This window comes from Ruditapes philippinarum, unplaced genomic scaffold, assembly GCF_026571515.1.
Source record: "Ruditapes philippinarum isolate M1 unplaced genomic scaffold, ASM2657151v2 ctg2053_1_1_1_1, whole genome shotgun sequence".
In the NCBI taxonomy this organism is placed as follows: domain Eukaryota; kingdom Metazoa; phylum Mollusca; class Bivalvia; order Venerida; family Veneridae; genus Ruditapes; species Ruditapes philippinarum.
This window is the reverse complement of record NW_026866502.1, coordinates 88315-111624: the sequence shown is the minus strand read 5'-3', so window position 1 is coordinate 111624 and position 23310 is coordinate 88315. Positions and strand designations below refer to the sequence as shown.

General features: G+C 31.0%; 1 protein-coding gene and 1 long non-coding RNA gene across 2 annotated transcripts; both read left to right on the top strand.

The window, feature by feature from the left end:
- The first annotated feature begins 476 nt into the window (after nucleotides 1-476).
- Nucleotides 477-22775, top strand: LOC132732676 (prominin-1-A-like). Its single transcript, XM_060719149.1, has 27 exons — nucleotides 477-849; nucleotides 1054-1109; nucleotides 1941-2075; nucleotides 2356-2429; nucleotides 2642-2762; nucleotides 3018-3084; nucleotides 3599-3682; nucleotides 12198-12412; nucleotides 12745-12819; nucleotides 13145-13208; nucleotides 13436-13512; nucleotides 13957-14030; nucleotides 14415-14567; nucleotides 15021-15144; nucleotides 15663-15754; nucleotides 16102-16186; nucleotides 16489-16638; nucleotides 16963-17049; nucleotides 18240-18314; nucleotides 19145-19198; nucleotides 19626-19706; nucleotides 20198-20266; nucleotides 20605-20694; nucleotides 21222-21337; nucleotides 21633-21656; nucleotides 22326-22364; nucleotides 22697-22775. Exons 1-27 carry the CDS (start codon nucleotides 594-596, stop codon nucleotides 22734-22736), a joined length of 2577 nt encoding a protein of 858 aa, XP_060575132.1. The 5' UTR covers nucleotides 477-593; the 3' UTR covers nucleotides 22737-22775.
- LOC132732669 (uncharacterized) lies at nucleotides 4113-7632 on the top strand. Its single transcript, XR_009626080.1, has 2 exons — nucleotides 4113-4258; nucleotides 4776-7632. It is a non-coding gene; the product is annotated as an uncharacterized LOC132732669 (long non-coding RNA).
- Nucleotides 22776-23310: the final 535 nt, after the last annotated feature.

The following is a 23310-nucleotide window of genomic DNA, read 5'->3' as shown; positions in this document are numbered from 1 at the left end:
AACATTATACCTTTATGCAAAAATATATACATGGTAATGTAAAACATGATATTCAATGTTTTACTTTGACAGATGTTTGTTAAAAGTTTATATGAAAATATAACAGTACAATTAAAAATTTCTTTTCTTTTTATATGTTTTTCATATATGATTTGACAATACAATCGCTCAGCCTGCTTCATGTAAATTTGTGTGTTCGACGATCACTTTGTATTATTGAGCGCTTATAGATTGAAATGACATACATTTAAAGACCAGTTCCACATTTTGGTGTTTGAAACTTTTTAATAAACATAATCGGATCAGAAAAGATTAACCTAGCCTGATTATAAGTCCTTATATATCGTTTAATTCCGTCACTTTACCTTTATATACATGTCAATATTTATTTAATTCATGATCTTTATTTTGATAATTATCAAATAAGAATATTTATTTTTGTTCTTTATTTAACACAACAGAATGTCGTGATGACAGTGAATTAATGATATTTTCTATATTTATTGTTAATTTATTGTCATGCTAAATATCGGCTGATCAAGTGTTTTCTTGGCTTTCATTCAACATGGAATTTTAATTTAAAATTCTCAACAATGAGGAGATGTTTTGTGCTAACTTTTATACTAGTCTATTTCGTCGGTAATTATCACGTGATTTATACGGAAGCTGCGGTATCAGACAAATGGGGTAATAATATCGCCGACGACGGCACTATCACATGGGTGGATATTCCCGTCGGGAATTTATCATATGTAACGACGAATTCTTATGACGATGGGGGACTCGGACAAGTTTTTGCATTTTCAAGAAGTTTTATAAATACAGTTCAACCAGGAGGTTTTCCTCTGGGTAAGTTCACATGATTTACATATTATTCAAATTTCTGCTTTTCTAAATCTGGTTATTCTAAAAGAAATTGATATAAATAGTGTTAACCATATGTATGTCATGATGCCATTGTCTAATTAGATATAATATTTATGCGTATGATAAAAAATTGTAAAAAATATATAAACTGAAAACACGATGCAGTTTCTGTCCTCTTATTTTCAGATGTACTAGAAAAGGCTCTTAATGGAAGTTTTGACATTGGCAAAGATTATATGCAGGTATGTTCTTTCATACATTAACTTGAACTATCGAACTACAGTGTAAAATAATGAGAACCTACATGCACGTGATTAATCATTAAAAGTCACGAGCATTTGACTGTAAAAGCCACCTAAGGCATTAATGTCAATTAAGTTAATGATGTCACAGAGAACACTTTACAACATATCGTGTGTTGTTTCCCACAGAGAGTCTACGTATAGTGGTGCTTGTTTCTGTGAACTTTGTTAACTGTAGCGCCGATTTTATAATAACATTCATGTAATATACCGTTATGTAGCTATTTAAACGTGTGTTACTGGATTTGTGTATCAAGTATCTGTAAACTTTCCAACATTGAAAACAAATAACGTTTGATAGTTTTATGACAACCAAGTCATATATCGGAAAACCGTGTCGCACTTGTGTTTCGAACAAGCCAGTCCTTATAGACATAAAGTTCACCCTAAAATCCTAATCGAGTAGTCAACATAAGTTTAAGCGGATGCATGTTAGTTTTTAACATGTTATGTTAAAGAAGTATCGTTAACATACATGTATTTACTTATTTCACTGAGGGCGAACCTATTAAATGTTTCAGTTTGATTCATTCTGTTTTCTTTCATTTTTTGTTTGCTAACCCTTTGCCACTGGTGGTGAATTAATTAATCAGTACGACCAGTCCAGCTCCTTATGATTATGGTCAGCAATGTTCGCTATTCAATACTGATTTTGAAATTTTCACTAAAATTGATATTTTTGTCCATGATATTGAAAGACGGACAAGACCGTCTAAGATATTTAGCATGATAAGGGTTTGTCAATCTAATGTGTATATTTTCTCCATGCAGTTGGTGGATTACTCGATGGGGTTTGCGATCTGTTTTGCTATAGGTCTACTATTTGTTGTTTTATTACCATTATGTGGTTGCTGCATCTGTTGTTGTCGTTGTTGCTGTGGAAACTGTGGTGGAGATCTTAAGGCCGTAAGTACAATATCTGAATTTCTTACTATAAATTTAACACCCATATTCCATTTTCCAATAAACCATATACCTACTTACTAATAACACAAAATGATACGTAAAGTAACCTTTATAAACAATTCAACATAACTTTATGAAAAAAATAATACAGTTTGATGAAATGACATTAAAAATTTATGATAGAGATCTAGTACATATTTGTTTATTTATAACATTTCAATATTTGTTATTGTTACGTTTATCAGAATTTAATTTTAAGATTTGTATTTATTTGCACTAGGTATATAACAAGAATGAAGACTGTAAAAGGATGGGTCTGGCACAGGCGTTATTTCTTATGGTCATTTTAATGGCGTAAGTTTTGTCAAACTTTAATTTGCGTACTTGTATTCTAAAACATATTATTTATCGTTGCATTTATGTACATTTTGTATTGATACTTTCATGACCGTTGTTTTATATAATTATGTTTATTCAAGAAAGATATCATTAAAACAAGTGTCCTTTAGTATATAAACTATATACGTACAACAACTTCCCGGTCATACATATACAATGTATTTCAGCGGTGCTGCGGGCTGTGTATGGATGACAAATGGACGATTTTCTGTAGCTATTGATTACACTGAAAACAACCTAATAACAAACCTAGATGATCTGGAAACATTCTTTGCTAACATAGTTGATGTAAGTAAAACAGCATTTGCACTGTTAATATAACCAGTCGACTTCCTTCAGCTGTAAACCTGAAGATATGCAATATGACAGTAATAGTGTCTTAGTACAATAAACGTAAACATAACAAAAACAGCAACAATATTTGTTCAATGTTTTGGACCAAAAACATGTAATCGAGCATTTTGAATATAGAATATATATAATATAATTCGTTGACACAAGATTTAACGTTACATTATTGTAACATGAGTTGTTATATTACAGCAATTCAAGTACCTCTCATCAGACATGTATAACCTTATACAGACAGCTATAATTGATGATATCACAGGTAATATTTCATACAATATCTCATAGTCGTTGACAGTAAATAACAATTTCTGGACATTAGTAAAATTTGAAAAGAAAACGGCACTTCACAATGTCACCAAACAATACTGAGTCTATTAAAAATAATATCAAGTGAAATTAATTTTTGTACAACAGGTTTCAGGTATTTTCAGATTTACATTAGAAAATCGGCTTGAAGTATTTTCAAATTTACATTAGAAAATCGGCTTGAAGTATTTTCAAATTTACATTAGAAAATCGACTAACTATTAATATGTATAGTAAATCGTTTGTGAAAAAATAATTTCAAACACTAAATTGGTGTTCTTTAGTAAGCATTTAGATCTACCTGTTCTTGACCAATTTAATTTTGTTAATGTTTACAATTAAACATTAACTTACAAATAAGAACCACGATTTTCAGACAAGAACATTTTAACCCACTGCCAAAGCCAATCACTGTTGTTAACGTTAATTCTTAATCAATGCAGTAATTATATTGTATGTTATTATAGATATCGGAGGTGTGATAGAAACGGCAATATTTAACAACCTGGGTATAGACGCTGTAGTTAATGCTGTTATACAACTTGACGGAAGTAAGTACACTAAACCAGTTTATAACTTTATATCAGCTGATTATAATACGTAACTTGACAGTATGCTGCTTTTTTAGCTGTCAAATCGGGTTGAATTAGTTATATATTCAAAGAGATTGACCAATAAGAGATAATCTATAATAAGATAAAATGTTTTAAGAAAACTATTTAAATTTTAAAAAGACTCATCAAATCTTTTTGAAAAGGGATTGATAGTGGCAATGCCACCACGGAAAAATGTGAGAGCTGAATAGAAAATACCGTCTCAGAAATGTCCACCCATCTTATTTTATTTTGGATGAACAGGAAATATCTATACAATGTTAGTTATCAAACGCATTTGGTTTAAAAGAAAACTTTGACCATGCTTCTGTGTTTGGGATAAGTGATATTTTTGTTTTGTGTATCGGGCTCCAGAGATACTTATGGAAGCCTTGGAGGGTCACTTTTGAGTTTCGACTTACGGATATTTTACTTTTGACTTTTGACTTTTGATTTGTGACTTACGTCTTATGACTTTTGGCTAACCCATTTTACACGTGCTCTAGAAGCTGAAAGCAGCAACTTTGGTTTCAGGTATGTTTTTAAACGTTTTAAATAATTTCATTCAGATTTGTCATGGAGGAGAGGATGTGTTAATTTAATATTATTTGATATAATCCCATAGTGGTAACATATCACAGACTTTAATTCCACAAGTGTGACTGTGTGTTTTGTACAATCTTCTATGTTCTTCTATGTGTTTTCATCACAAAATCTGTCCATGAGTAACAAACAAGTAACTGATTAACAAGTAGACAGGGAATACAAGTTTTACGTCTTAAAATGGCATGGTGCACAGTATTAAACATGTATCGCAATTCAGCATTTTATTGAGCTAACACGGAATCAGTAAAGAACGGCAAGTGCTATGTTCATACACACAAGTACAAAGTTAACTTAGATATAGAACCAGTTAGAACAAAATATCCTACTAGCATTTAAAATATTTTTTCGCACCTATCAATCTTTAAAAAACGGAGCTAAGAGGTTTACCCATTTTATATAATATGAATGTATAAACATTTAGATAAAAGATAAACTCTTATTTCAGACACAACTACTGGACAAAAGGTAACGAGGATGAAAACCTTGATGTTGATCTGTGTCTTCATCATTATACTGTTCAGCATTACCAAAGCTACCGTGCCAAGATACCTACCCTCAACATCTATAACAAACAAAACTCTGCTGATAATAGAGTACTTTCTGGTACAGCATGGCATTACGACGTCATTTAGTACAGTGAATAGACTTTTTAAACGCTTAAATTTAAAACGGCGTAATGGAATATATACTCCTTTTGAGACTGTGTCTGATGTTATAAACAGAGAAATACAAACAAATGGACAACGCATAGAATACCGTACAATATGGCGTAGGTTAATGCTGGATTACCACATGTACGTCAAGGGAGACGACGTCATGGAAATAATGAGAGCGCTTGATCCGGATGGTATTGAGATGCGGAAAGCTCATCGCTTATGCCGACGCGTATACTACGCCATGACATATGGACGGTTCCATAAGGATTTTATATCCATGGTGCTGTGAATGGGTATAGTAGAAAAATAACATGGTTAGAGGTTTTGGACTCAAATAACGACCCACACCTTATTGCAAGATACTTTTAGACACCTTTAATGAACATTATCAAGTCCCCCTCACCCAATTACTAGGTTGTGATGTTGGTACGGAAAACTGCATTGCTTTACTATTGTAGCAATACTTCAGACACGATTCTACAGATCCGATAGTTGGTACTTGAAGCCTTGTAGCTGGAAAAAGCACATCTAACCAACGCATTGAGAAGTGGTGGTGTACATAACGAGAAAAAATGGAATCCATTGGTGGATTTTTTTCCCAAAGACTTACGCGGTACTTGTGTATTCAATGATCTGGATCCGATACAATGTGAGAACTTAAAATTTTGCTTCATGGACCTCATACAAACCGAGTTAGACCGGATTGCACATGAAATAAGGCAACAAAAAAGTTCTTCTGTTATTTGTGATAAACCTGACACACTGTTTTTTGTACCAGGTCTGTATGAAACTCACGACTTCGGCAATGCAGTTAACTTGAGAGACGTATTTGCAAAGAACATGTTTTCACGCCTAAGAAGACAATGTGAGGAATTCATAGAATTAGCACCCCTTCCGAAGCCAGATCTACAGATGCCATTGGACGCTGATTCAGCACTACAACTGTGTACCGAGTTGAAAGATTTAATTTTGAGAATAGATTTAATATATATACGCTTTGAAACGACTAATACTGATTTTTTTCGTGTTATTGATATATACTAGGTTACTATAGGTTAAGTTTCAAAAAATGATGTTTTAAAATCATAAAGACGATAGTCTACGATTTCACTTCATTATATGGTCGTTTTAAGATATTGGTTTGTAAATATTGAGCAAATTACAATATATTTGTAAATTATCATTTAAGTTATAACCACTCTAACTTGCACTATAAGGCATTGTAAAATTGACAACATTGTCTAGTGGTATAGTTTACCTAAAGGACACCTGTATGCAAAATTTAAGCAAAATTTACCGTACGGTTTTGGAGTTGTAGGCATTATTATGAGTCAGAACATATAAATTAAAAAGGCTTTTTAAAAGAAATACATGTATTGAAAGTTTTAAAAAAATATCCGTGTAATCTCATTTAAACATGTTTTGCAAGTGTTGTTTGTTTAGATGCAAATAATAACATTCTAGTAATAAACTATGCATGTTAAATGCATGACTATTCTCGACACGATAGAAATATGCATGGAAATGTTTCTACCCCACCAATTTGAACATTTTTTATCATATCATTCTAAATTTAAAAAATCACTAAAATTACATTTAGTCAAAGGGCTTGTATCAAAGTTTGCTAAAATCTTTCTAGAAGTATATTGATTCATTCTGTGAAATATGGACGGCTTTTACCGGCTAGTTTGTAATATATAAAGCATTGAAAATGTTATAATTGTAATTTGCTCTTAGATTTTTTTAGCATTAATTAGGCAATGAATATCTGTAAAAAAATTATAATAATAGAAAACGAGCATATTTTTCCATCTTAATATAGCTAGAAAAATACAAAAATACTGTCAAAAGAAAAAATGAAGAAAAAAAGTTGGCTCCTATGGGATTCGAACCCACAACCCTCTGATTTCATGCAACTAATGTAAATACTCTTGAAATGGAGGTAATGCATTAGGATGGTCATACCTTAACGGGTCATTTCTTAAACAGTCTTTGCATGTATTTTTTTACGAAAAGCGTACGTGTAGTGGGAATCTTCCTTAAGTTATTTAAAAAATCAAATCTAAACACATTTATTGTACAAGTTAATGGTCCTTTTAAAGATTTCCAACTCAGCAGCCTGTAAATATTAATTTGTAAAGTTTTTACATCACAATATATGTATGTGCAATTTTGTAACTTTTTACGTAAAATACTTGCAGTATTTCTTTTTTGTTTTTGGCATACGTATTACGAGATTAACTGCACTATATGAATCGACTTCTGGTTGTATCTCTTCTATCAAGCCCTGGTTACAAAACGGCTGCCCGACTAGGAATAGAACCTCGGTCTCCCGCGTGACTGGCAGGGACACTTTCCACTATGCCAAATGTCACAGGGGGAGAAAGATATGCAGCCATACCGGGATTCGAACCCGGAACCCCTTACAGGGCTAGCTCTGTCCCGACCGAGATTGCACATCATCTACTGAATAGATTTTAAGTTATACGTGTAATTTCAAGTATGTGTAATTAGATTCAAACGTCTTATTCATTCGCAACAAATAGCAACCATACTTTATAGGATGTATTATGGTATTTAAAAGGAATATATATGATTGTTATTTCAAAAATAGTAATTGATCTTTGTAATAAATGCTGACTTATTTTCTCGTGTTTTTTTTTAGATTTTGCCTTATGACTTTTCACTTATAATTTATCACTTTTTACTTATGACTTTTATCTTTTGACTTATAACTTTTGCCATTTGCTGTTACTCTTTGCCTTGGTATAAACATTAGTTTTACTTGATTTTAGATTAATGCAAAATAAGCAAATTTGTGATACAATCACCAAACGCAAGGGAGCACATCAGCCGAGAGTGGTGTTGAAGTCATATGATGTTTACAAGTACATTTAGCCACCAGCCTCATTTTTGCATTAGAATTATTGCATTCATATGTTTTTATCATAGTTGATCGTTTTTACGTGAAGAATCAACATCAATTGTTAATGTGAAATCATATGTATAGAAGTTTTAATTCGGGACATTCATTTATAAGTGCCGTCTGCAGCATTAAGTATTAAAGTAAATAAACTATTCTTGATAAATAACGAATTTTTTATTCAGATTAAACAGTTCTTAGCTATTTTCTAGATGTGTAGCTTTATTACAAATTTTTATTAACATTTTACATCTTGAAATAGATTATTTAATTCCTTGTTGAAGTTAGTCACGGTTGACTGGTACGCTATTTTTCCGTGTTGACTATTAAAGAGGGTACAAGCGTTAGGCATTATAATACATTAAAGTAAATGAGATATATGTACGGAATATTATGTAGTAGTAGCTTTTTAAGGCTTTGTATTTTGCTACAAGCAGCGGTGGAAAATTGATATCTCGCGAGACCGCAGGTCGAGTGAGATATCAATTTCACAATGTTGCAAGTAGAAAAATGCATAGCCTCAGAAAGCTACTACAACATAATTTTACTTTTATTATATACCTTTTCGTTTTTAGTAAAAATGATTTTCATTAAACTACACTTCTATAAGAAATTTCAGAAAATAAAAAATAACTTTATGACTGACGGATGAATACGTAATTTATGCAAAACCGGCGATGCCTCTTATAATTTTGGTTCCCGTTTCCTAATGCTACGTAAGACACAGCTAAGATCGGAACCAATGTCAAAAATAATCCGACATTTCCATATATGGTTCCGTATTTGTCACTAACATAATACGGAATTTTCTATCCGTTGGAAGAAAATTTAGAGGTATATAATAAAATTTAGAAAAAGGTTGTGGCACAAATATGACTTGAAAACTTTTGATAATTTCTACTTCAAACTTGTACTTTTTTACATTATCATATTAAATCTGGTCCTGAATGATAAAAATACATTGTCCTCCTTTGTTGACAATTTATTATTGTGTTATTTAAACTTTGTTTTAACCAAAATAAACTTGCAATTTTCCACCGGAATAAACAGTATTTAAATGTTACAGAGAATTTATTTATCTATGTAGAGATAGTGTTCCATTAAAATTATAAGTAAGAGGTTGAAATGAGCAAAGTAGAAATAGAATAGCAATCACTATAGAAGTAAACTGTGTGGAACCAGCCAACTCCCTCAACAGACTACCTAAATATACCTCTACCGAGAGACCACACTACCAAAGGTTTTTACCTCACGGTCTAGACCGTGACAGGTTGGCAGAGCTATCAATAATTGTTTGGAATAAATGCGTTTAAACAGATAACAACAAACATTTTTTATTCTACAACCGTGCTTTATTTTGTTTAACAAAATTGTTGTCTTATAAGAAAACAAATGTATTAGATAGGCAAAACAAACTGAATTTGAGCTTCATTATATTTAATTTAAAAACAGAGATAAGAAATACAGAGGTAAGCATTTTTTTTTCTAAAATAGCACACATGCCTTACTTAAAAGCTAACACTAAGGAACAGCTAAAAATAAACACTGCCATCAACAAAAACATCAAGTATTTACGTCACAGACGACATATATACATGCAATATTTCTACAAAACAACACATCGTTGATACGTTACTGATGAAAAACTAAGAAAATCATGAGTGATCTAACGAAGCTTTTAAAAACATAAGATAAATTAGGTAAACTAGCAACGCTAGAGTGACTGTATTATTATTGAAGTCAAGATTTTTAAAATCATTGTCAAAGCGTTATTTCTTCATTTCTAAATGTTTAAAAGAGAGAAAAAACAAACACAGTCTCTAGCTAAAAATTTCCTAGTTAACTTTAAGAAACTGTATACATTGTATAATGTATATATAATAATTAAATAACGTCCACTTTTCGAAGAATAACCGACTTTATATGTAATGGAAATATCATAGTCTTTCGTAATGAGCATACCCCCAACCCACAGCATGTCGAAAAAGGGAATGTTTAACTTAGAAGAACGATTAAAAATGTTATAATCAAAAGTTTTGTTAACAACACAATGCACTCTGTCTCGCCGAGATATATCTGCCAGTAAATTCAAATTGATGCCTCCAACAGTTTTTGGGATAATTATGAGTTTAACAAAATCTAAGTATGAAAAAAAAAGAAGAAAAAAATCAACAACAAAGGGGACTTTCTAAAATGTAGCTATGATAGCAAGAAGTATGTTTCTTTCTGCCTCGCCAAGCTATATGAACATGCAAAGTTTGATTTCGATACCTTTCTTTTAAGTTTTAAAATTTACAATGGGCAAATACTGAAAATTATGAAAGCCAGAATTATGAATTCATGATTTTTCACACTTTTCTCTGTCTCACCATGACATTGCGTGTTTCCAATAAAGCGTCCACAATAAGTGGTGGGGTTAAAACTTGAAAATTATCGAGCGTCTGAAACAAGTGTGAAAAGGTAACGCACGTATTCCAAAAATGTCTGAATATTTCCATAGACAATAACGAAGAAAACCAAATCACTAGTGTTTGGACATTTTGCATTTGCTAAACTGTACTACTTTCCACTCGGAACGAACGCTGTTTTGCCATGAAACCTCTTAGTCTTCTAAACTGGCTCCGAAAACTTGACAAATATGTATTGCTGATGCTCTTGCAACTGCTTTGTAGTTGAAACCATTCGACAGCACGTCCTTAATTCCTACAGGTAGCTTTACTAGAATTTAAACTGAAAACATTAAAAGTATGTGTTATCTCAATTGAAATCAAATACATATATATACAAAATGAAATACATGTACAAAAAATCCCTTAATACATAACTGTATACAAAAGTTTATATACAAATAACATGTACTTTGTACTTGGTATGTGACCTAAGTTATTGATACTGAAAAAGTGAATAAAGTTTCAATATTATATCATAACTGGTTTATGGGACCATATTTCATAAACCATCTGACAAAACATTTTAGCTTTAAAAATGGGCATAAGTATGTCAAATTGTGCGCCACTCATACGAGACTTGGTCATTGATCTTAGATGTCAACACTTAATATGTGTTCTAAGTTTCAAAGGAATCGCTAAAATAGTGTTTGAGAAACCATTTTTCATGAAAATTCTAAACCATGAACTCAAAATCGAAAAAGAGGCATAATTTGATAACAATGCAATTCAGAGATTTCTAACTTAGAGCGTGTTCTAAACAAGTGTGTGAAGTTTCAAAGCTGTATGATTTATTGTTTTTGAAATACCATGTTTCATGAAACTTCTTAACCACAAATTTCTTTGTCAAAATAAGGCCTATAATTTGGTCTATATTAGATGGACGAAGAATGAACTACGGGTGAAAACCGATTGTAACTGCAGCAAACAACAATGCGAGACTGGTTTGGATTTAAAACTGGAACCCATATAAAAAATAAAGCGTTTGATTCATACGCTGTATGTCAATTTGAGATTATATATCCCTGTTCCGGAAATCAAAATAAAAAATGGATACCAAATGCAATACAATGCAAGCAAAGTATTTTCTTTTCTTAATCAATTTAAAAGGCTTATATAAGAATAACATTCTGTTCTTGCATATGAGCCCACATATTTTGTTTTTTAAATAAGTCTCCAGGAAACTTAGGTCAATGAACTTACCTCGTCTGAATCGTTGTCATATTCTACCATATTTTCCTTGGAAATTATAATTATAGTGGCAAGCACGTGGGAAATAACAAAATCCATAAGTCAAAAATCAAAAGTCATAAATCAAAAGTCATAAGAAAATAGTAAAATAAATCTATAAGTCGAAACTCAAAAGTGACCCTCCAAGGCTTCCATAGATACTGGATTCTCTACATTTTTCAGTATGACTTCAGAACCGCAAGTATTGTCAACTGCAATCTTTATTATTTCTTTCTGTATATGACTATGCAGTTTCCATATTGGATAATTATTGGCTCTCTGTAGAAAGATTCATTAAAGCATAGTTTTCCATGAATTATCGTGGACTTTTCAGCTATAGAATTGTTATTATTGGGTTATTTGTAACTTTTAATTCAGTTCTATTAAATGTACATTTCTTTTTTACTAACGGTATAAACGGTCATTCGGTTCACTTAACCCTGACATTCATTGACTTCTCTATTCTAAGCACAGTTCCGTTCATTATCATGTGTTTTTTCCATTCAATTAATAGTGAAGCAACATTATAATTTAAGAGCTATCAACAACATTATAGTTTTACAGCTATCAGCAACAATGTTACAGCCATCAACATCATTATTATTTTTCAGCCATCAACAACATCAGCGATGCGCTTGATCAGGTAATTTCAGATCAGAACACGTTCATTTCTGCGACAAACAACCTTACTACAGCTATGAACGATCTCGGGACTGCCATTGACACCACAAAGACTACATGTTCATCATCCGGTGTAGCGTGTCAAACTGCCTGTGATAACATGGACACTACAGCTCTGAAATCTGGGGCTGCGGACTTCAGTTCGGTATGTTAACATCCTCAAAGTTAATGAAATAGTTTGACTAGTCTCTCAATAATTTTTTAAAAGAGAACAACTTAATGAAATAGTGTCATTCATATACTTTCATTTTGTTAATTAATTTTTTGATCAACTTACCATTGGAAAGTACAGCTGAACCAATGTTGTCTTTACGTTGATTCTTTATTGTTTTGCATCCATAAAGTTGCTGTTTGTACATTTAGTTTTTTGTTTATTATCTAACGCTTTTAAATTGCGTTACCGCTGCCATTCAATGATACTTCCATTATGAAAACTTAATGCTTAATATGTTAGTAAATGCTTTCTATTGTTTACAGTTGCCTGATTTAAGTTCAGTAAAGTCGAGTGTGGATGATGTCAAAAATATGAACTTGTCTGACATTGCTCAAGCGGTAATGTACTGATTTTATCATAAACTTTGTGTGTCATTTAATGAGATTTTACTGTTTTTTACATAATAAAATTAAAAAATGTATAATTAACATTTTGATGCATGGTTCTATGGAAGGCATATTATTAAAGAACGTTTTCTGGATGTGCAATAATGCAGTCAATCACAGTTAGTATACAATGTATAAATAACCCTGTTATTTAGAAAACGATCTCTAATTTTCAATCCGGAACAATCTTTTACTTTATGTAAAGCAACATAAATATATGATGTAATAACAAAGGTCTTATTTGTATAATTATGATGATTTTATTGTGGTTTCTCAGGCAAATGCTTCAATACAGGACGTCTCCAATGTAATAAACAACAACACTGCCGCTATCAAAACCCGTAAGTAATTAGAAACATTTATTTATTTACAAATATTATTTTGTTCCATAAACAATAACCGTTATAAGCTATAAGGTACTAAGGATTAGTTTGAAAATTATTGGCATTGAAATAAGCCATAGGGTTTCTTATACAACAATTGGTAAATTACGAGGTTTATATTACATTTTTTGTACACCGAGGTCGACACTGTTATATATGATCTTACGATATATTAATCTTTACAGAGATAAACGACACGATGAATGAGTTTGCAGGAACCATTGGCAACATGACAAATGATTTACTAGACGCTCTGAATGGGGTGAGTTACTTAACTGTGTTTACCGGTCTCTTTTATCAATCAGTCATTGTATTCGAGGTGTTTGATCGAAATGGAGCTGAGTACAACACAAACCCTGCATTGAATTTTTCATTTCATGGCAATTCTCTAGCAATAATGATGTATTTCTTCATTTCAAACGGCCCTAGTACAAGTACATGCTAATTACAGTGTTGAATTGCCCAATTTCATGAAATACTGAGATATTTTCAGCAAGCCAAATTGGTCCGAGTGCATGCAGGTTGGACAGAGCATCCTTTAGATAGTGTCATATAAACAATGCTTGAAAACATTCGTGCTATCACACGATATCACCTTTTCGAGTATAACCTTACAAAGCTAACAAAATCACAAACTAACAAACCCTCATATACATGTATATTAATAAAAGAATTAATTTATATAGAAATATTTTCTGTTTTACAGACTGTCGATTCTTCCGGTTTAAAGTCTGGTCTAGGGGATTTCTTCGGTATGATCAAAGGATATGATACATACAGGTGATATATATTTTGTTCTATCATATCTACATCCAACGTTATCATAATCTTTTGTAATGATATATTGCCTTTGAATATGATTTAAAGCATCAGAGGAAAATTCTGTTCTTGCAATGATTTCTCAGGATGAAATAATTATCTTAAATAGTATTCTATACCTTGACACAATTTTTATCAGTTTTATACAGTAAAAAGAACATATTTATCGCTTTTGTTTTTATATTTTGAAGATTAATGTATATTGATTTTATATGTATAAGCTTTATATATAGTACTATACATTGAGTATAACTTTTATCATTTGTTAGAGTTTATTTTGGATACATTTTTACCAAACTATTATCTGAACACCGTAATTGAAATGTTTAATTACTTTTTGTACAGGGTTTATTTTGGGTATGCATTGACCGGACTGTTTACAATTATTGTGGTACTGGCTCTGCTTGGTATCTGCTGCGGCTGCCTCGGACAAGACTCGGACAAACTACCTACTGAAAGAGGCTTCATGTCCAACTTAGGGGGATGTCTTCTCATTATGTAAGAGTTTTAGTATACATATATTTATTTGTTCTGAGCTTCATTAACGTATATCAAACATTTTATTGGTATATATTTAACTGAAATATAAAAATTTATTATCTACAAACGTCCATTTTACGTATCAATATTCAGTAAAACGTTATAAAGATATGTGTGGGGAGTTAGTTTTGTTTGGTAACTGTTAGAAAATATATATAATCCGAATGTTATATTACAATTATTTGTAGGATATATTGCATCAGCGGTACATGTTATAAAGCATCATTTGAAGTCAATGTTACACATTATTTTCACGTCATTACCGGACGACATATGCATATTTTTTTATGACAGTGGTTTTTCTGGCTTTTTCATAGTTTCATTAACAAACTTGAAACAAACTCTGATTGCAATCATTTTGTTAAGTTTATTACAATAGTTGAGTGATGATCTGTTTTGTTATCTCCGCAGACCGGTCATTATGATGTTTATTGTTGGGTCTTTGTTGATGTTACTGACTACCTTGACGTTTATGGTGGGAGGCAACATGGAGAAGTTATGTCAACCCATGCAAGACCTTACACTCTTCAGCGAGGTTGAGCTTTCCAGTATTTTATTCCAAGAATTTAAACGACGTGCATATTTTCAAATATTGAGTAGTTAAATTAATTTAATTGCAAATATAACATATCGATTTCAAATAACTGAATTAATATTAACATTTTTGAGATTATATCATCATCATCATCGTCATCATCATCATCACTGCTACTACTATCGTTATAATTATCATTTTTATTATCATCGTCATCATCATCATCATCATCATCATCATCATCACTGCTTCTACTATCGTTATTATTATCATTTTTTATTATCATCATCATCATAATCATCATAATCATCATCATCATCGTCATCATCATCATCACTGCTACTACTATCGTTATTATTATCATTTTTATTATCATCGTCATCATCATCATCATAATCATCATCATAATCATCATCATCATCATCATCATCATCATAATCATCATCATCATCATCATCATCATCATCATCAAAGTGTATTAAATTGATTGTTAAGGTTTGTTTCGGCAATTTTTTCAGTTTATAGACAAAGGAGCAATTAGTGGACTAAGTATTGGTGTGATGCTGCATAATAATGAATCCTACAACCTTGGTTTTTATGATCTTCTTCTGTAAGTTTTTCTTATATTTTAACATCTAAATATCTTTATATTTCATCCTTAATACTTTAAAATTACTTTATTTTATTTATTTTGTTTGAAAACCACCCTGTATCTTTACTATTTATGACATGGATTAACAATAGCCTAAACATTTCACACAACTAACTGATGAAAAGATATCCTGAACATATGCATGGGCGGTCTGTGTAAAAATGTATATTTTTATCTATATGCATTGTGTAAATGTTTGAAATAAAACTAAATGGTACATACTTGTAAGTTAAAAATCGGTATTTTGTTTTGATAAACTATAATCATATATGTGTGTAATTTTTTACATTTTGTTTTCTTATCAGTGGATGTCGGGCTAACAAGGCTCCCTTTAAATTACTTGGTCTTAATCATCTGTTACCTATAGAGCAGTATCTTAACCACTCACAGGTAAATGTAGACATCATTTCTGAAATATATCTAAAACGCTTCTTCTTCTCTTAATTTGCTTTTAAGATATTCTTTTTCTAGAAAAAAAATCACTTTTGTTATTCACCTGAGACAATGTATTATGTTATAATGTTAATGAATTTTGTTTAATCGTAAAATTAATGATATGGAGTCACCCATTGCAAACGAAACTGCTTTGTCTGAATTGATACAAACTTTAAAATCTAGCTGAACATAATTGTAGTGAATGCTCATTTTTATCAAATTGAAAGGAACATTATGATTTTGAATTGTTATTTCAGTACACATCAACATTGAGTGGTGACATGTCTGGGATGACCTCCATTGATTTAACTAGTTTTTCTATATTGACACCGGAGATGGAAACAGCATTGACAGACATGCAGAATTCTGGAGTGACGGATATAGATTTTGCGGCCATTAACTCAACAGTATGTTCTCTGTAAATTTCTGAAGACACCACGAGGCGTTAAGAACGTGAGGGGAGATAACTATTATAAGAGTTGGGACAGTCATATCCTGATTTGGTTTACATTTCACATTAAGTGTGATTTATTTTCTTTTATTTTAAAAATGAATGTTATGTTGAGATATTTCAATTTATTTTATCATTTTAACAGCAAAAAGTACAGACTCTTATAAATTTAAGACTTAATTACGGGTAGCTTAGAGCATGATGACTTCACGTTTCAGATTAAGGTTATCACTTTTCTTGCCCCTTTTTGATATAAGAAATTTGTAAATTTATATTTCAGTTGAGTCAGGATTTAGTGAGTGTGGATTTTAATTCACTAATCACAGCCATGGAGACAATACGAGACTCGTGCAGTGGTGCAACTTATGTAAGTGCATTTTTATGATGTTATTTAAATTCAAACTATTTCTAGATACAGGATGTAGACAATACATGTATATTGTCTGTCTTTCCGGTAAATGATGAAACAATGAGTTTATGTGTATTTAAGGATATAAGTATATTTGCCATGATCTGGTAATGTCAAACTGACTACTTATTGTTATATAACCTCCATGATATATAGATTAATAAAAATAGTTGAAGCATATCATAAAGTTGGATTGTCAAATGTAATCCGAACCATTTGAGAGCCCGTCTTTTTAAAACTAGTTTCAGTGTCACATAAGAAAATCATTCTTCAGCCCGTGTGATTAAACGTACATCTAGGAAAGATCATATTACACCAGTGATGAAAGATCTTCATTGGCTGCCAATCGAATATAGAGTGAATTACAAGATCTTATTACATACTTTCAAGTCACTGAAACAACAATCTCCATCATATATGCAGGAAATGATTCAAGTTTATTCCACTTCCCGAAATCTGCGCTCTTCAAATGCACCTGTACGATTAGTGCAACCAAAAACTAAACTGAAATTTGGTGAAAGGAGTTTTTCGGCATCAGCTCCTAAGCTATGGAATTCACTACCAAGTCATCTAAAAAACTGTAACACAGTAGAAAGTTTCAAAAAACATCTTAAAACACACTACTTCAATTTAGCTTATGGAAAATAATCAGTGACTGTTATGAATGAATTTTATAAACAGTGAATACGAAGTATCTGTTATTTGAATATTAGTTTTATTAAAAAGTTTTTTTTTTTTAAACAAACAATTTTTAAATCAATTTAGTATTTCTATTGTTTTATAACGATGATTTAGCAAGATCTTATCTATTATTATAAATCCATTGCTAGCATTTTTAAGCACAGAATATTTCTTTTTTTTAAATCAAAAAAAAAAAAAAAAAAATAATTTATACTTTTAATTAGTTAATGCAAAATATTTTTAATGTTCATAATCCTGTTCATTTATATTGTTTTAGACATATATGATTGATGTAAAGCGCCTTTGAACATTTTAATGAAAAGGGCGCTATATAAATGTGGTATTTATTATTATTATTATTATATGTAACTTCTATGTTTGAATGCATCCGTATGGGTACCTTTTAAGTTATATGAATAAAATGTATGTAAACATGTTTATGAAATACTTTTGGATTTCTGTTCCAGACGAGATGGGATAATCATGTTAATGAAATGAAGACCATCCGTGACGTCAAACTACCTGAAGTGTCTACCGCACAGGTTCAAAACCTTATTTTCTTATTTGGACTGAGTACTCTTTACATCATTGAAAAGTAAATATACAAATAGTCCACCTGTTTTGTCAATCAAATGTGCTCGTATATTGTAAAGAGAATGACAAATTTGTTGATAGAAATGTTGTTTTAAAGAGCATAATCTGTCTACAACAAATTATCATGGCACCTTATTCCATGGCAAATATAAAAGTTGGATGAATTCACAATGAATGAAACTAATACCTGAATGTCATGTGACTTTACCCGAACTATTGGAGTTATGCAAACATTTTCCACGAAGCATATACTATACGAGATATTTGAATCTTTCATTTGTTACAAGAAAACATGCATATCTTCAACATATTTGTTGAAGCCAATTTATTTAAATGTATATAGTAAAATACAATTCTGACTTGTGCAATGTCAGTTTTGCTGGATTGTTTAACAAAATAGATCAATTAATTGAAGTAAATAAATAATATGCTTACATATCTTTTGGAAACATTAATTATAAAGTACATAAAGTTATACATATTTGCTGCAAAAAAGTATTGTTTAAAAAAAAACTTTGAAGGAAAAGTGGTAGTAAATTGCGCAAATGGCGCATGCTCGAAATGATTGACTCAACTAGAATCAGCTGCATAATAGTTTGTTCTAAAACATTTTATTCTGTTAACGTACACTATTCGTATGTGTTAATAACAGAACCGTTCAATGCGTCAACTCTTTCAAGATTAAGATCAATATAACTAACTCTTGATGACTTTTATAGAGTTATTTTAGATGAGATAGCTTTATACCTTTATTACATGCTGTTTGTTTTTCTTGCAGGCAAATTTAAAAACGTCCGTAGCTAATTTAGAAGTTGCCATTGGAGGTTTAGATGTAAGTATTTTATGTTTTATATTCACCAATGACTCGTTAACATTCCTAAAAATAGTAATTTTCAATATTGAATTTAATTTTATTTTTATATTATGTGGTGTTTAAATCAAAGAAAAACAGATGGAAAATGAAATTTTCTGCATCGAATCTGCCGGTCCGCTCTCTATATTTAAATTATTAGTTTACTGATATTCTTTTTTTTAGAAACAAACGTCACTGTTGCGTTATTGATAGCTTTCTTGACTTTATTTGCACTTTTTAAAGATAAAATTACTGAATTATTTAGTTTGAACCACACACAATTGTTTTTTTTTTCCTGAAGAAAATAAAAGCCGAAGGCCGCTTTTAAGATAACTTTATTATGTTCCCATGAGTTGTACAATATATCCATGTACAAAAAGTGTAGATGTATATAAATGTTTTACAGGCAAGCCTCAATAACACATTGACAACTGCTAGACAAGCAGACGACCAGCTTCAAAACAACGTGACGGCTGTTATAACTGACGTTTGTAGATTTCTTTTTATTGATGATTTATAATTCTAAAAATAATAAATGTAATAAAAGCAATATGAAAAGATGTGTATATATAGCTCTACATGCTATTGGTACATTGGAGTTAAAAGTAGGCCGTAATTTCATGAAACTTCTTTATAAATATACATGTTTGTACAAGCACACCACAAACAAGTATCAAAAGTTTACAAAAGTTTATGTAATTTTGATCAGATTCCCTCGAAATCGAAATGACGCCAACTCTTTAGTTCTACAAAGAAAATGAACTCCTACTTAAAAGATATCGGAGCTTAGGAGAAACAAAATAACAGGACTAACAACTTTCTACTTAAGAGTTATTAAAGCTAAAATTGAAGTTGGAAAGTAATAATAATAAGAAGAAAATTATGGTTATTATTCCGGAAGTGGTGAATGAATAAACACGACCAAATATTATTCTTAATCAGTCACTAATGCTCTCAATTAATTATTCTTTTTTGCAGGCTATCAACGATTTTGTCGTTAGAATTACCTCATATTTAGAACAGTTCGCAAATGAAGCCCTGGACATAGTTCGTATTCTTAAATCTTGTATTATAAAATAAGTCATTGTCACATGGTTTTGAAAAGTCATTGTCACCACATTGTTTTGAACCATGTTGTTGCCACATGGTTTTGAACCAAGTTATTTTCACATGGTATTGATGAGTTGTAATCACATATTTAGATTGTTCATTTTACATGGTTTTGAAAAAAAAGTTTTATAAGTTTTGAAGAGGTTAAGTTAAATGGTTGTGAAGAATTATTGACACATGGTTTGAAAATTAATTTTCTCATAAATTTTAAGAGTCATTGTTACATGGTTTAAAATTTAGAAAAAAAACTTTTGATAATGTACGTTTATTTTCAGGTATACAATGAAATAGGAAGATGTCTACCTTTGTGGAACCTGTATGATTCTTTAACTTCTATCATATGTAAATACATGGTTGAGTCACTGGTAAGTTATTACAACATTTTAATTACAAAACCTTTAAACGTCTTTATACATTCAAATGTCAAATTTGATGAGATCATTATTAATTATTATACACGATTGCTGGTGTATGTAGATTTATATCTGATATGTGTCATTATCTATGAATTTACAGATATTTCAGACTTTTTTATATTAACGTTTGATTAAATTATCAGAAAATGAAAGTTTAGTTATGTAAATATGTAAAACAAAGAGAAGCTAAATTGTTCTTGAAAATGATATATACGGTAGAACCTGTATTAAAAAACACCCTTAAACACACCAACAGGCTGCCAGCAAATACCACTTGTATTGAAAGCTTTTCAAATTTTTGACAAAATCATATTTTACATTATATTATGTAGTATTGTTATATATGGGAAATATTGTTCTCCATATATTCCACAATACGATTCTAGTTGAATTGTATCTCACCTAATGTTCCGGTCATGTATATTTCAAACTCCCATTTTCTTAAAGTGTATCATATATTTCAATTGACATTTCAGAACGCATTTTGGTTCGGCACCGGTTGGGGACTGCTGTTCTTTATTCCAGTGATGGTCTTATCCATGAAACTGTCGAAATATTATAGACGAATGGACAAACAAGAGGGATTCAAAGAGTAAGGATCCTTGAATTTAACGATATGTGAATTTAGATTTATCTGCCGGTCTCAAGATGAATGTATAAACAGACTGTACTGTAGATTGTGGTCTATTTGAACTAAAATTGTTATGTAAATGACGATTAGAAGTTATAATTGTTATAATTAGAATTTCCTGGTAACATATCAATGTTACATTAGGTCAGTTAACGTGGACAAGTTGTATACTGTATATTGACAAGTTATTAAAATGAATATGTATTTACCTATCATTCAACAATACTATAATCATAATGTATTGTTATATTTATAGAGAAGAGGATCCGCTGGACGAAGAGTAAGTATATTTATCTAATTAAACAAACACAATAGTTACATATGAGGAAATACTGTTTCACATGTATGTCCAGTACATTCATTTCGAGTTCAGTTATTCAAGCATTTATAAAATACTAAGAAAAAAATATCAATGAAACCTGAAAGGTCATGGTAGGGGGGAGGGCGAAAAGACTCGACCAATGTCATTCGCCTTTAAACTGCCTTATAGAGCATTTATTAATAAGTCAAAACAGAAGTTAGCAAGTCATTGTAGCAAAGCATTTAGTATCGTAACAAGCATTCCTTTAAGTATAACCCTTCACCCGCCGAACTTTTGTATTTTATTTGCCCGGCTATGACTGCAACCCATTTCATGCTTAATAATAAGAAGAAATAGCTAAGTTGTCCAACAACAGTTAAGAACAATTACAATTGGTCAGACTACACGGACGACGTGTTATACCTATATATACATGTGACAAAGGCTAATCAATTTGTGTCCATCCTTTTAAGAGGTAAGATATTTATAGGTCGAAATTGCACTGAGAAACATATCATTCTTCTTCTTCGTCTACAATAATGGCTACGTTCATTTATGATACGTTGCAGCCATGCGTTGGGTGTTTAGAAAGTATAGTGTGATAGGCTACCCAAGCAACCCAATAATATTGATACTCGTATATTTCAGTATCGACGATTTCGAAGTCCGATATGACATGATGAGAAGGTATTTAAATGACTTTTGTCACTTTTATTTTCCTGTATACATTGTAAATAGTAAACACTAAGCCTAATATCTGAAATAGAAAGATATATAAATATAATGATTGATAGCTTAATTTAACTTAACCTAGGTACTTATAATTATCATTACTGACAGAAGGTAAATTTGCCAAAACATTTATAGCAGACGATAATGTCAAATCACATATACATGTAGTCTGATAAAATTGTGTATATTAAATGACTAAACAATATATATATAAAATCATATGAAAATTGTTCTTCATTTCTTACATAAATGTAATAATAAAGATATGGTTGTTATTTTTTTTTCAGACAAAACAAAGTCGCTCCAGATCCAGATTTTATTGACTGAGAAACAGCACTCAACACTAGTGCTGAACATTTACATCATGAATTTTAGTTATTGTGAAGTTAAATAAAATAAAGTTAAAATTAGTTCTGTTTTATCATAGAGTATAATATTCAAGTATGTTTTACTGACGGTTGCAGGCTTTGAGAATATAATTTTTTTCTGTGTCTCTGATCTCAAGATTTTCATTGGTTAATGCCTTTTTTGTACCATAGATCTGAGTTTTAGATTGGATTTTTTATAACATTTGACCCTGTTGTCACAATAACCATATAGTTTTAATAAATTAATTTTTAAAATCTTATTATCATCTCCACTATTCAAGGAAGGGCCAGTGCATCGTCAAACACAAATACACAAACAAAAGTATGAAGATGATTGTGTCGTAGAAAATATATGTTGCCATCATAAAAAATAAGTATCATCATTTTATGTGCCCATTTTTCACTACAACTGCAAACTACAACGTCATGACTTATTTGTAAAGGTAGCCGACAGGCCATGACAGTGACGTCAATTGACGTTATTGGCGTACAAAACACGTGTCACTCTCCCATTTTGCTTTTAAAGAATATTC

Coding starts and splice junctions, on each gene's coding strand:
- LOC132732676 (XM_060719149.1), top strand. CDS start 594: ATGAGGAGATGTTTTGTGCTAACTTTTATACTAGTCTATTTCGTCGGT. Junction 13,513..13,956: donor TACTAGACGCTCTGAATGGG/GTGAGTTACTTA, acceptor TCTGTTTTACAG/ACTGTCGATTCTTCCGGTTT. Junction 21,657..22,325: donor GAGGATCCGCTGGACGAAGA/GTAAGTATATTT, acceptor CGTATATTTCAG/TATCGACGATTTCGAAGTCC.